Source organism: Melospiza georgiana, chromosome 2, assembly GCF_028018845.1.
Source record: "Melospiza georgiana isolate bMelGeo1 chromosome 2, bMelGeo1.pri, whole genome shotgun sequence".
Taxonomy (NCBI): Eukaryota; Metazoa; Chordata; class Aves; order Passeriformes; family Passerellidae; genus Melospiza; species Melospiza georgiana.
In genome coordinates this window covers 113034457-113047976 of record NC_080431.1, presented here as the reverse complement: position 1 = coordinate 113047976, position 13520 = coordinate 113034457, and the positions used below count along the sequence as shown (strand labels likewise).

Sequence of the window (13520 nt, the reverse complement as noted above, 5' to 3'; positions counted from 1 at the left end):
AAATATAGTTGTGGATATATGTTTTGATAATTTTTTATATATGCAAGCTTATTGTTGCTCTTGCACTTTAGAGCAAGAAAAACTGGCAGAATTTTTAAAGGTTTGTTCTTAGTCTAATGGATCATCATTTCAGATTTGGACACTTGTGAAAGAAATTTCAACAAATTTGAGTCAAACCTTTTAGCACCTGAGAAAGGCTCAGTTTGAAAGGGTTTATATGCAAGTACTTAAACAATCTTTGCTCTGTCTAGCAGGAGGAGCAGTCCATTATTCCCAGCTGGCTACTACAAAGCTTTATATATCCATGTCAGTCCCTCAAAAATACCCTGTGTCAGTGAAGGAAATTGTGTATTACAATGTGATTTTTGCTGATGGCATCACAAGAAAGTACAGAGGCAGTGGGAAACTCTCTCAAAAGTTAGGTAAAAAGCCATGCAGGTGCACTGTTTGCAAGTCCCATCTCTTTGATGAAGTTTCCAAATTCACAGATTTTGTAGCTGATCAAGCTAACTAGTTGAGTTCTAACTCAGCTTTTACCAAGTATGAATTTGAGGTGTATTTTTGCTTATCAGATAATAAAGGAGGGAAATGAAATACTATTTGCTTAATGGTTGGTTGAGATTAAAAAAGAAAAACTCTTCCTGTCTGTATTGGTGAAGAGAAATTGTCCTTTAAATGACATGAGAAGTGTCTGGATGTTGTGAAAGAAAATATTTCTTTGATGACCTGTAATTGGGCTGGGACTCAGTTAATAGGCAGAATTGTCACTGGATTGGTTCTTTATGGGGGTATGTTACCTCTGTCAGGTTAATCTGTTTTAGAAAGGAAAGCATAAGTGACAGTCTGTAAAGATTTGTGGTATTTTCAGCCTCTTGTAAAATCAGAGACAAATCAGGCAAGTTAAAACCTTATTCCTTGAGCTGTGACCTCAATGTTGCTAGAAACAGGCTTGAGCTCAGTTGCACTGCCTTCATCATTAACATCTGATTTCTGTGGAGTGAAAGGAGGAGAGTGTGTTTTAAGAGCATTGGTTTCAGAGGCTTGGAGGAGTATTGCAACTGCACAAGCACAAAAGGGACAATGTGCTTCTTAAAAGCGTTACAAACTTGGTATGCAGAATTACTTTATGGATATTTGGTAAGTAGCAGCAAGTCTAATTAAAACGTTGTTGGTTTGTTGGTATGGAATCCTGAAACTGCTGCTAAAAAGTTCATTCTGTAGTGAATTTTTTTAATGACTGAACTAAGACCAGTTTTACAAAACTTGCTTTATAACATGTCAGTTAACAAGGAAAACAAAAAAAGAGTCTTGTGGCTTTTGGTAATATTTGCCAAGAGAAGCATGTGCAGAAGTGGAACAAACCAAAATTAAATTTTCTTATATCCTGGATTATTACTGCCTGAGAAGAATTTTCTGGTTCCTGACATTGTTCTATCACTGAACCAGAAAACAAGTTTTGCTAAGGTAGTTGTTCTCCAGCATTCAGACATCATTCCACTACACGATTTCCAAGTAGAACAGAATTGGCATCATTCTTACATTTGCTAGGCAGTTGTCTATTACTCAGAGTGCACTGTAGGTGCTGTTTGTGCTTACTTCCCTGTGCTGTGCAGGGACTTTGAGAATTCAGCTGTCCCTCACAGCAGCATTTACTGCAGCTCGTACTATTTTACCTGAGAAAAACTAAATTAACCTGAGCTGTTTGCCCATTAAAACACTGTCAGTCACTGAGCTCTGTGGCACTGTGGAGTTGGAGTAAATTTTAGATGCTGCTGCTGCTTGGTTTGTCTAGACTTGGGTAAAGTAGATTATTTCCTTTTTAACATTAGTGTGCAACTGGCTTTGTTTTGTATTGGCTGTGCAGAGCCCAGCAGTTCAAGACCAAAGGAACTTTGATCAAAGCAAACAAGTACATTTGTCTGCATGAGAAGCATCTTAGGCAGTCATTTCCCTTTGTGGGTGCCTTTGGGCTGTTCCTGACTGTGGATGTTCAGCAGCAGAAGCAGTGTGATGGATTATTTAACCCTTCCTCGAGTAGGAGTTACAGACAGTTTGTCTAGACTAGCTGAATGTGTTATAAAGAGATTTGCTTTGTATCTTTAAAATACCAGAGGTTTTCTTGTAAAACTGAAATTCTCTCTTAATATCAAAAAGTAAATTTGCCTGTCATTACATTTAAGTAAAGGCTAAGTCACAGAAGAAAAGACATTTCAAACAAAGAAAAGCCAAAAACCTTCAAATGTTAGCATGATCAGCAAGAGAAATCACTTAATTTTTCAGGATCAGCTAACATCCTTTTCTTGATAATGTTCCATTGCCTCTGAGGGCACTTACTTGATTTAATGTCATTACATTTTAGTACATGAGTACTAAAAACTCACTTAAAGGACTGCAATGTCTATAACCTTTAGTTAACCTGATCAGCCTAAGTGAATTCTGGCCAGAAGATATCAGCGTTTGGCACAAAAACGTTGTGCCAATCTAAGCATAACATTGGTAATAATGCTTTTAGCACGTTCTGAGATAATGCATTGCCTGTGCTGCCATGGCCAAAGGTTGGAGAGGAACCCTGAACACACACACACACATATACCCACACCTGCAGCAAAAACAAACAAATGTACAAAAAATGAAACTAAGAACTCCACTCTGGGTGACTAACCTTTAAAAAAGGAGAAATTCCAGTGATTTAAAATGAACTTCTTGCAGGTTTTGAGTTTCTAAAGCTTTTTGGTAGACGTAATAGCAGTAAACACACTCTGTGTTATATTTTGTGGATTAACTGAGGAACTCCTGGTTTTATGAGAGCAAACTAAATGTATTCTAGTTGTATTATACACCTCTCGATGTGTGCAGTGTAGCAGGATACTGGTGTGTGGCCATCTCTGGTTGAAAGCAGAGCAGAGACTGGTCTTGCACAGAATCTGAATAAAAAGGCACTTAGCACTGGATGTACCTTAAATATTTTTGAGTGGCATCTTTTCTCTGCTCTCAGGCCTGAGCTGTACTTGTCATTAGTGAGATGGAGGGTGCAGAGCTGGCCAAACAAAGCTCTTTGCAGCTGAATCCATGCAGGCTCTGTGTGTGTTCAGCTGCTGACTGCGCTTGGATCAAAGCTGGAACTGCGTTGCCACCTAGTGAGAAATCTGCAGGGACACGGTTCCACGTGGAACTGCACAAACTGGACACTACAGAGGGGGAAAAGAAATATCACCTGACCTAAAGTTCATGTCTCAGTTTATTTTAAACTAAGGCAAGTTAGCATTTCCTGATAATGTTGTAAAATCTGGTTTTGTGGCTTCTTTACTTGTTAGAAGGACAGCAATGTACAAACTGTTGAGATTTGTCAGATATGATTTGCTACTGTAATCTGGCCATTTGTTTCTATTGCCCGGCTATAAACGTTGTTGTGCTCAGAGGTGTTTGTGCACGTTCCCAGGACTAGCCAGAACCAGTCTGGTGGAAAAACAGCTCAAGCAGGGCTCCACCAAGGGCAGAGAGAATAGGATTGTTTGCAGTTGAGGTGGGAGAAGGATTGTTTGCAGTTGAGGTGGATTATTCCTTGATTGTGTTAATGCTGCAGTTGCACAAGCTTTGCACCAGCGTGAAGGGAAAGATGCTGCAGGAGGGGAGAAGGAGCTGGCAAAAGAGGGAGCAATTGCTGCATTTAATGGGGCTGTTGCTTTAAAGTGTTAGTTTTCAGTACAAGAAAGCACAATCAGTGTAACTTTATGACATTACAGCCTTGCAATTATTTCAGTTAAGTCCACTGTGACCATAGAGGTGAGAATTTTGCCAGTTCAGTGCTTCAGCCAGCATGTAGAATTATTTTATCAAATACACAGCTTATGGCAAATTATTTCTCTGGGTTTTTTTGTTTGTTTTTAAAAGAAAGTTCACAGCATACTCTTGACAGATCTGCTGCTGCACTTCATGCTTTTAAGGAACTCATTGTATCACAAAGTGTTTAAAATTGTGGTCTGCAGTGTAAAAACCTGTGGTCTGTTGGGAAGGTGTTGGGTTTCAGGCTGTAACACAGTGCTGGGAAACAGGTGGGAACGTGGGATTTAATAAATGTGGATATCAGTAGTGAACCTGCTTTCATAACTTGATTGATCACAGCTTGAGAGTCAATGGCTATTTTCAATTTCCTTTCATTAATTATTGAAAACAGTGCAGCATTAGAAGTGTTTCAGATTTTACAGCACAGGTTGTAAAATGTCTTTAGCAACAATTCCATTTCTATTTGGAAGGCCAAGCTCACAACAGAGAGAACCCTTCTTACACCTTTTAAAATCAATTTATAGAGTTTGTAACTCCGCTTCTGCTTGAATTCTTTCTTCAGTTTGTTAAGCACTTCAGAAACTGCTGCTTTGCTGTAGAGAAAAGACAGATTGTGCATATAATTAATTAAAAAACAATAATAATCCAGAAAGCGTTGCTTTCACATTCTTAAGTTTCCTCTTTCCCTTTTCCCCCTACCTCTGAACCTGCTGTTGAGTATTAAGCAAGAGGGCATAGAATGTGGGAAGTCTTAGATAAGAGATATCTAATCTTTGTTCTTCCTTGAAAAATGTTAGATTTTTTTTCAATATGGTGGGTGCTTTGTAAAAAGTTGCTAAGAATTACCATTTAATTAAATTAAATGGACTTAGATTATCTGCAGTAGGCCCCTGTTAAATACTCTTTTGGGCATTCTTAAACATTTTTGTTAGTTCAACTGGATTCATTTCCTAAAATATGCCATTTTATTTATGAAGTATTGCTTATTTGTATGTCAGTGAAAATGAGGAAGTGAATAAAAGGAAAGGGTTGTTTTCATGGACACAATCATGGAAACAACTTGTACTGTCTGTCAGATACTTGATTCTGGACAAGTCTGGTGGCTGTATCAGAAGTTGAGAGAGAAGTGGGATTTTTTCACACCCAATTTCGTGTTCATCATAGCTGACAGAGTATAAATTGAGGAAGGAAAATTGCCTTTAAGTCTCCTAAGACACCCAGCTCCAGCTAAAAAGCCAATAAGGTGTTTATATTTGTGTCCAAACACTGAGAAAGAGTAGAGCAGCAAGTGAAAGTTACTCAGAATTTAGCAAACATCTACAAAGTCTAATTCCACAAAATGAAGATTTCCATGGATTTCTTCATGGAGATCACAGAAAGGGAAATATTGGCTATGACTGCATTTTGTTGTTCTTGCTTCATGCCAGCATTTTGTTTGCAAACTACAGTTGCATTAAAACAAAAGATACTGATGGGAGATGGATTCTCTCACATTGCCACTGTGCTTGTTGATTCCCGTGGTGTTTTTATCAAGGGCCACACCAGCCCTTTATTTCTTTTTTCTTTTCTCCATGCATTTGTTTCTTTTTAGTGCATATTTCGAGCATGTTTGCTAAGGTACAGATGGATTATGCAATAAGGATTTGGTAACAGTGGAGAAACTTTCAGGGAAAGGTGTTACTTGTTCCATATTCCTTCTCTTTCTTTTAAGTCAAGTTCCATAATTGAGGTTTGCTCATGAGCCATTTCCTGTGCTAAAACTGCAAAACAGCGAGCCAGTGGAGACAAAAATAAATTTATATTTTCCTTAACTGAGTTAATACTGAACTGGTTTTGGTGTGTGGTGTGACAAGCTGCAGGCTGCTGGAACAGAGGGCGGGAATGTGTGTGGGATGAAGGGGGAACAGCCAGCAGTTAAATCAGCTTGGCTACCCCAGAGCCTCAGCCACCCCAAGGTGTGTGGGAGGAGAGGCTGGAAAAGCTTTTAGTGCTTGTTGGGGCAAGGAGTCATTAACTGGTCGGATGTATCTGTGTGATGAGGAATCACTCATGTGTCCCAGGAAGGCAGGAAGTGCTGTTTCAATTAAGGGAAAGGGGAATACTCTCATGGAAGGAAAAAAAATACTTAAAAAGAACAAAACTTTGGGGCTGAAACATTGCTGTGGTTCTGCAGCACAGGAGTTCACTGCCAGTGGCAATACAGGATGTTCCCACCTCCAGCTCCTCGTTCCTGTTGCGGTGTGTTGGCTGCACTCAGAGCTTTTATGACTTCCCTGATGTATTATTAGAAGAATAGAGCCTAGAAGTAATTTTCACAGAGCAGCAAGAATGGGCAAAGAGAGGAGACAGGGAAATTTTTTGAGTCAGTATTTCCCTGGAAGCGTGACCTCAGGTAGGGTGTGATGGTTCAGCTGGAATTTGGTGTTGTGCAGGATGTTCCATGGGGCTGTTGCAGGATGATCTGAGGCACAGGTGTGTGGTGTCTACAGCAGAAAGGGAATTAGGTCTGGATTAGATATAAGTTTTTGATGACAGGAGGGTGCAGGGACAGCCTTTGTGGGAAGAGGCTCGGGCCTGTGGGTTCCCAGGACAGCCCCAGTGGGCCCAAGCTGAGCCCATAGGCCTCGTGTGTGGTGCTTTGTGCAGATACATTGCAGGAGGGGTGGGAAACACTGGGACAAAGTGTAGGGAGTGTGGAACAAAAAGAGGGCACAGCAAGGGCAGGGAAGGAGGAGATTGGCCATGGCAGAGCAGATGGAGGAGCCTTGCTGGGGTAGCAGAGCATGGCCCTCACCCCTGCACCCCTCACAGCTGGGGCTGGAGGGGCTGAAGTGAAGCAGTGGAGGTAAGCCCATGAAAGGGAAGAGGAAGTTTCTTGGTTTCATGTTTATCTTCTTTTAATTGGCAAAAAATAAGTTAATTTCATCAAGACTGTTTGGCTGAAAATAGCTGATAAACAATCTCCCTGTATTTATCTCAGCCCATGAGGTTTTTTTATTCTTGCTACTTCTGTTTTCTACCCCTGCCCAGCTGAATGGGAGTTTAACATTGAGCAAAGGTTAATAAACCACAGGACAATTGTCTGTAGGGTGAAACAGCTGGGGCTGAGATTTCAGTGTCTCCCTTGTCCATGCTTCAGGCACATTTCAAGACACACAGTTCAGTTTAGCTGTTTCTGGAAAAATTCCATTTGGGTGGTAAGGAGCTTCTCCATGATGCTCACCTAAGGATGGCTGGTGAGAATGACATAACCAAGTGAACAAAGCATATTGATTTCCCTTTAAAACTTAGTACTACCAAAGTAGTACTATTTAAGTTATATATAAGTATATAAGTAGTACTATTTAAGTATAACTATTTAACTATATAGTATAACTATAATAATATTTAAAAACATATAGAAGCATTTTAAGGAAGAAGCTTACTGTTGAAGATACTCTCTTTCAAAATACTGTCATACCCAAGCTGTGGCTGGAAAACTAATCCTTTAAAGGACTGAACCTGGAAAATCAGAATAGTGTATGTATAAAAATGAATTGTGTACACAGAAAAAGGACATGTGTCTTCCATCATGCTAAGAAACTTGGAACTGTCTGTCCCAAAAAAAGATGGGGCTGCTACAGTCTGTGCATGTTACTTTTAAAATTATGAAATGGTACTATTATGTAGGCTGCTAGAGATCATCTAATTCTTCCATTAACGTACTTTGAAAATGTGTTCAGTATATTTGAGGTGTTTTAAAACCTTGGGTAGCAGATTTTGAAAGGAAATTAGGTGTTTGCCAGAATTGTCAGGGATGTATAGGATATTGGGTTGTTAATTCCTGTGGGAATTTTAAGTGATACTCATGTTTTATGTTTTTTATCAAAGACTGATATATCTTTCTGTACAATTATATAGAGCAGTTATCTTTTTTAGTGCTTCCAGCAATTCACTTTCAGTGTCACTCTCCACACATGAGGCTGCATTTTCTCCGTGTGCTGATTATGGTTGGGAATTCTCTTTTCCATCTTTGAACTTTTCTTCTTTGTTACTAAAGTCTGAACTTTCCTGCCCTTTAAATAACTTGAGCGACTCTCGACTCTCTAAATAAGTAGCCAGGTCTAAAATGGAAACTTTAACGTGTCTCCAGTTGCTAAAAAAACCCTCAAAGTTTTGTAAACAGACTGAAATTCTGGAACATTTATTGGTAACAGTTGCGTAAAAGGATAGCTTGTAAATGCTTTTTAAATTGTGATGTAAAGTGTGAGCCTGTGTGTTAAACAAGATAAATGGAACACCAGGTTTTTGTCCCTCTTCCTGATTGTATGACAATACCTTTCATGCAGCTGGCAAAGAAACTTCTAAAACTTGTGCTTTTAAAACTTGCAGTTCTATTTATTATCCCTGTTGTCAATTATGTTTAATTTTGAAAAAAGTGCTGGCAGGGAAGGTTTAAAGAATGAACCAGAAAGTAATTTCTTCAGCCATATCAAGAACAAGAGAAAAATGAATAGATGAAGGGCTCAGAAAGGATTCAAATGAAGTTAAATAGTCCAGCCAGTAAAAGATGACAGTTTGGTTTAGATTCCAAGACCTGCAGGGTGTCTTCTTTCAGCTAAATGTTGTTTACTAGTGGAGGAGACTGCTGTAAATATGGAACACATGGCCACTACTAAATGACACATCACCTCTTGCTGCTTAAAGCCAGCTTTCTCCATTGGCAGATTCTGGAGTTGTCTTGAATCTTTTGTAGGTGTCTGGAGTCTGAAAGGTTAATTTGAATATGGGATATGTGTTTGGGACCTTTATTACTACACAACGTGGCTCAAATACTCAGCAGAAGTTTAGAAAGCTTAGCAGGAGGTAGCAAATAGTTCATGCAATGTGGTATTCAGAATGATGCCACAGATAATATTGTGGCTCCCAAGACAATAATGGGATTTTTCTTGGGATATCATCTGCTTGGGTTTGTGTTGCATTCAGAATGTGTCTGTGGGTACTTGGGACTTTATTTACCTCTTTGACTTGCAGAGGTAAAATTTAATTCAGTCTAGAAAAAGCATTTGCTAAAGGATTGAGTAGATGCTGATGTCATTTTTTTAAGTGCAAACAATGAAACATATTTGTCATCTCTGCCTTTTCTCCTCCTCCCCTTTCCTTTTTACTGGTCTGAAACATGGCTTACTTTGACCTTTGGGTCATGGTCCAAATGTACTTCAGAATCCATCATCTCTTTCCTGCCCTGTGGCTTTGTTGAATCAGTGTGGTATGTGCTTGTCTGTCTCCTTATACCTCATTTTCTTTTTCTTAATAGGCCTACTGTTGAACAAGTCCCTGCTGTGTTTAAAATAGGACTTTGTTCTGCTCTTAGCCCCAAGACCCCTTAGTCATAAAAAGCCTTGTTCTGTAACTTCTGTTCATTTGTTTTCCTGTTTAGAGATTTTATTTTCCACTTTGTTTCTCCTTCCTCATATGCTGGTGCTCAGTCTGAGCAATTGCTGCACTCGTCCAATATTACACAGAGGAATGAGGGAAATGGCAGCATATACTTTCTTCCTTTCAGTTCTAATTCCTTTCAAATAAAGCCCACAAAATATCAATAAAGGGAGCAGCCCAAATAAACTATTTTGAACACACTTCTTGCCTGTAAATAAAGCAGAACTTTCCTGCAGTTTCATGTTGGTTATTTCCACTTGGCTTTCCATCTGAAATAGGTATCAGATCCACGGTGAAGTGTGGTGGCATTAAAGTTGTTACAAAGTGAGAGACAAAATACAAGCAGCCAATTTTCTGAAGATCACAGTCATTCACAGAATCCCAGATTTTCATTCCCTTACCCTGCTCCTCAGAGTGCTCATCTCTGATCCTGTTTGGAAAGGACTGGATGTGTGCTTGAGTGAACCTCTGTGCTAGGAAAGGGATGGGAACCATTTAGTGTCAAATCATTGCCTTTTGTGATGGAAGGGAAGGTTACAGTGTGGCTTTAGTAGTTATTCTGCATCGAGGTGGTGTAAGAACTGATATTGTGAATATTTTCGTGAAGGACACACAGGTGTTTCCTTAGGTTGTAGAATTACATGTAAATAAATAGATGGACAAATTAATTTCTTGATCAAAATTTCTCCTGTATCACTGACTGATATTTCTGTTTGCTGTTCAGCTTGCAGCTCCTAAGGTGCCATTACATGGTGGTTTCTAAAGCATTGCTCTGTCATTTTGCTTTTAGATTGTATTTGCAAGGTTGTGAGGGAGGGGACACAAATTGCAGGTGTCATATGAAAGTTCTGGTAACAAAATTTGCACTTTGTGGATCTGAACATTTTTTTTGGATTGAAATTCAGTCATTTCCAAACTCTCAGCTTTTCATCTGAATTTATAGATGGCTGAAAGATCCAGAGTCTAGCATAAATCTGAGTTACCTGTTAAATGTTTCACATTTACAAAGAAATCTTCATCTTGCTGCTTGCATTTTTCAATATAATTGATTCCTGTTAAGAATGTAGGAGGGCACATGTGAAAATAGTGCATTGTAAATTTCTTTCTAGTGTAGCCCAATTATATGGAGAATATTCTCAAGCCAAGAAATGATATTTTTATTTCTCCATAAATGCATGTGTAGGTCATTCTTGAACAATGACCAATTGTATGGAAAGGGAATAGAAAAGTAAAATGTCTGCTTCAGGATTCAGACTGATGTTTTCCTCACTTATCAAATTATCATCAAAGCTATTCATTAAAGATTTTGCTATTTTTTCTAGAATACGAGTCAATAAGTGAAAAGAAAAAAAGTTTAAGGATGATTAAATAACAAAAATACCAAATTGTTTCAACAAAGAAGAAAGAAAATTAATGCAGTGTGGTTTGGTGTTGTGCATTTCTTTTTGTGCAGAAGGATTGATTTTTGATCAGAAAAAGTAGGACTTGTTTAAAACAAAATCTTTTAAGCTTTGAGAGATTTCAGAGTGATTTCTGCTCTTCTTTTAGCTGCAACTTTTCCTGCTTTATTCACTCTTCTCTAGAGCAGAAATGCAAACTAATGTATGCTGATGAAAATTTATACCAGTGTCATTTCATATAATGTGATTTTAAATAAATACTGTTGAAGAAGTAAACTGCAAGAAATTTAACCATAAGAAAAACACTTCTTTATTTTCTGAGGATGATCAGGTACTGGTGTAGGTATTCTGGGTAGGTTTTTGAGTTTCCATACCTGGACATGTTCAGAGCTCAGCTGGGTGTGACCCTGCACAATCTGCTCCAGTTCACCTTGCTTTGAGCAGAGGATTTAGAGACCTCCACTTATTAATAATTCTGTAGTGTGGTGAAAGTCTGTCTTGTGCATTTGGAGGGAATTCTGCAGTGTTGTTAAATGTTTGGGATGAAAATCTCAGTGTAGTCTGCACTGTACATTGAAGGAACTTCTGTAGAGTTCCTCAGTCTATGACCAAGGAGATCTTCTCTTAATATGTGAATTCAAGAATCTGTTAAATTTTGAGCTATATGTGAGTATTTGAATTAAGCATTATTAAATATCCACTTGTCAGATTTCTTTATAAAGATTAATGAATTTTTTAGAAATTTCAAATGTGTACATCTTTCCAAACATTGTGTTCTAAACAGCTTGAATATATAGCTAACCTGCAACTACCTTCTTATCTTCCACAGATCTGAAGAGGGAAGCCAGTATTTGTCACATGCTGAAGCATCCTCACATTGTTGAACTGTTGGAGACATACAGCTCAGATGGAATGCTTTATATGGTCTTTGAGTTGTAAGTTTCTCTCCTTGATTCTACATTCCATGTTGTCATTTGCTAAATAAAATCCTAAAAGTATGGCTGCTCATACCTGTAGGTTTTATAGCTCAGATGGCTTGAGTACTTTGAAAATATTTATTTCTGGCAAGTTCAGGTTGTCCCCCCCAAAAAAAAAAAAAAGGCATTCCACTGTCTAAGTGGTGAATACCAGGGCTTTCCAAAGACAGGCATGATCTTTTTTGATGGCTACAGGGTAAAAGGACAAGTTGAAAATCTGCTGGTAGACATCATCTTTGGGTAACAGAGGGTATTTTGTTCCAGTTGTGAAATTTTATTTATTTTTTTCCACACTGTTGCTTCTTTAGCACTGCTTTCCTATTATTAGATAAGAAAGTAAAGTTATTGGTGTTTTTAAGTGTTCTTGTAAATCAATATACCTGTTCACAATATATGAAAAGAGGCTTTTGTCTACAAGATTTGTTTTGAAAGCTTGAATGTAAGAGTTTAGTTATAAGAAGCAACAAAATATGACTTTTCAGCAATGGATAGGTATTTTTATTCAACATCAAGAAACCAAGAAGAGGGGAGCCCTGAAATTACCACATTCTTTCTTTGAGAGAAAATTATTAGTTCTTCTTGAGTTAGGTTTTATCTAAATGGGAAGGATACAACCATAGATGTGAAATCGTCTTTTGTGCATGTTTTGTATTTGATCTTCTTTCTCTCTGCCTACCAGCTCTTCTTTTTATGCTCCCCATATATTCATTCCTAGTCAGTCTGGGCATGTGTAATTGTACCTCCTAAATTTCTCTGATCTTCCTCCATTGTGTTTTCTGGTGGATTTGATCTGCTGATGTTGGAGTAACCACATCACCCAGGTTTGTTAGGTAAAACTGGCTTACCCACTAGAGCCAAGAATTTGATTTGAGATGTCCACATAAAAAATAATTCTCACATGTTTTACCACTGAGGTAGTAGAAAATCCACAATAAAAACCTTAGGTAAAGCAGAAAATTGTTGTTTGCAAGTCTTCTGCGTTTTTTAAATGAGTTTATAAACCTACAGTTTTGTGAAATAATTGTTATATGCTTTCCTCTCTGTACATTTTGATTCAATACTGACTTGCATTTTATTTTGAAAATCCCAAAGCATTGACCGAGACACTTTAATTACCCTATTATGAAATAATTATGTACACCTTGGGTAGTCATACTCAGATAATTAACAAGATTCTGAAATGAAAAAAAAGGGGTTGCTTCTATTTTTAACATGCTGATAGCTCAGAAATATGAGACAAAAGCAGTAATTATTTTTTAATGACAATCCAATTTTCATTTATGTTTGTACACACAAAAAGCAAGTCTGAACAATTAGAATTACTACACAAATACTGCACCTGACTTCAGGCCACATGAAAGAAGGAATTACAAAGCTAAATTATTTGAGGGATGATGATTGTTTATCATATGTATGTCCTTGTTTCCTTTGTACACAAAAAACATCAGTCTTTTGTAGCAGTGATAGAAAATGAGAAAGTAGGAGCACCTGTGCTTGAGATGTGGGAGGGAATGGAAGGGCTGTGGCAGGATGTGGTGTTGTGCTGAGGGGATGCTTTGGTACAGGGATCCACAGCAGGCTGGTGTTTGTGTGGAGTGAGACTGCATGGTCTGAGTCTGAGCAGTTAGGGGCACACTCTGTAGCTGTGACCAGAAAAACAAACTTGGAGTTAGCACAAAAGCATCTCTGTACATGTAGGTAATTCATTTTCCTCCATTCTGCTTTCTGTTCATTATGCTGTTACTGTAACCAGCTCAACTGATTTGCAGGAAATTTCTGTCTACAGTAATAAAATAGATTTCATTAGGGTCTAGTTACTCTGAAGGGACTGAAAAGGGGAAGAGAACACAGATCTGCAGAGGAGACATAAACCCATCTGTGATGAGTGATTTGTGGGCTGGCAGGTGCTTTGCATGGAAACTAAGGCAGGCCCAGCACATAA

At 38.3% G+C, this 13520-nt stretch overlaps 1 protein-coding gene across 7 annotated transcripts in view; it reads left to right on the top strand.

Moving 5' to 3' along the window:
- Positions 1 to 13520, top strand: part of CASK (calcium/calmodulin dependent serine protein kinase) — a 185383-nt gene that overhangs the window by 68426 nt on the left and 103437 nt on the right. For all 7 annotated transcript variants that reach the window (XM_058018749.1, XM_058018750.1, XM_058018745.1 and 4 more), the window contains exon 3: positions 11431 to 11536. In XM_058018749.1, the coding sequence (XP_057874732.1) occupies positions 11431 to 11536 (106 nt within the window). The remainder of the gene's footprint in view (positions 1 to 11430; positions 11537 to 13520) is intronic.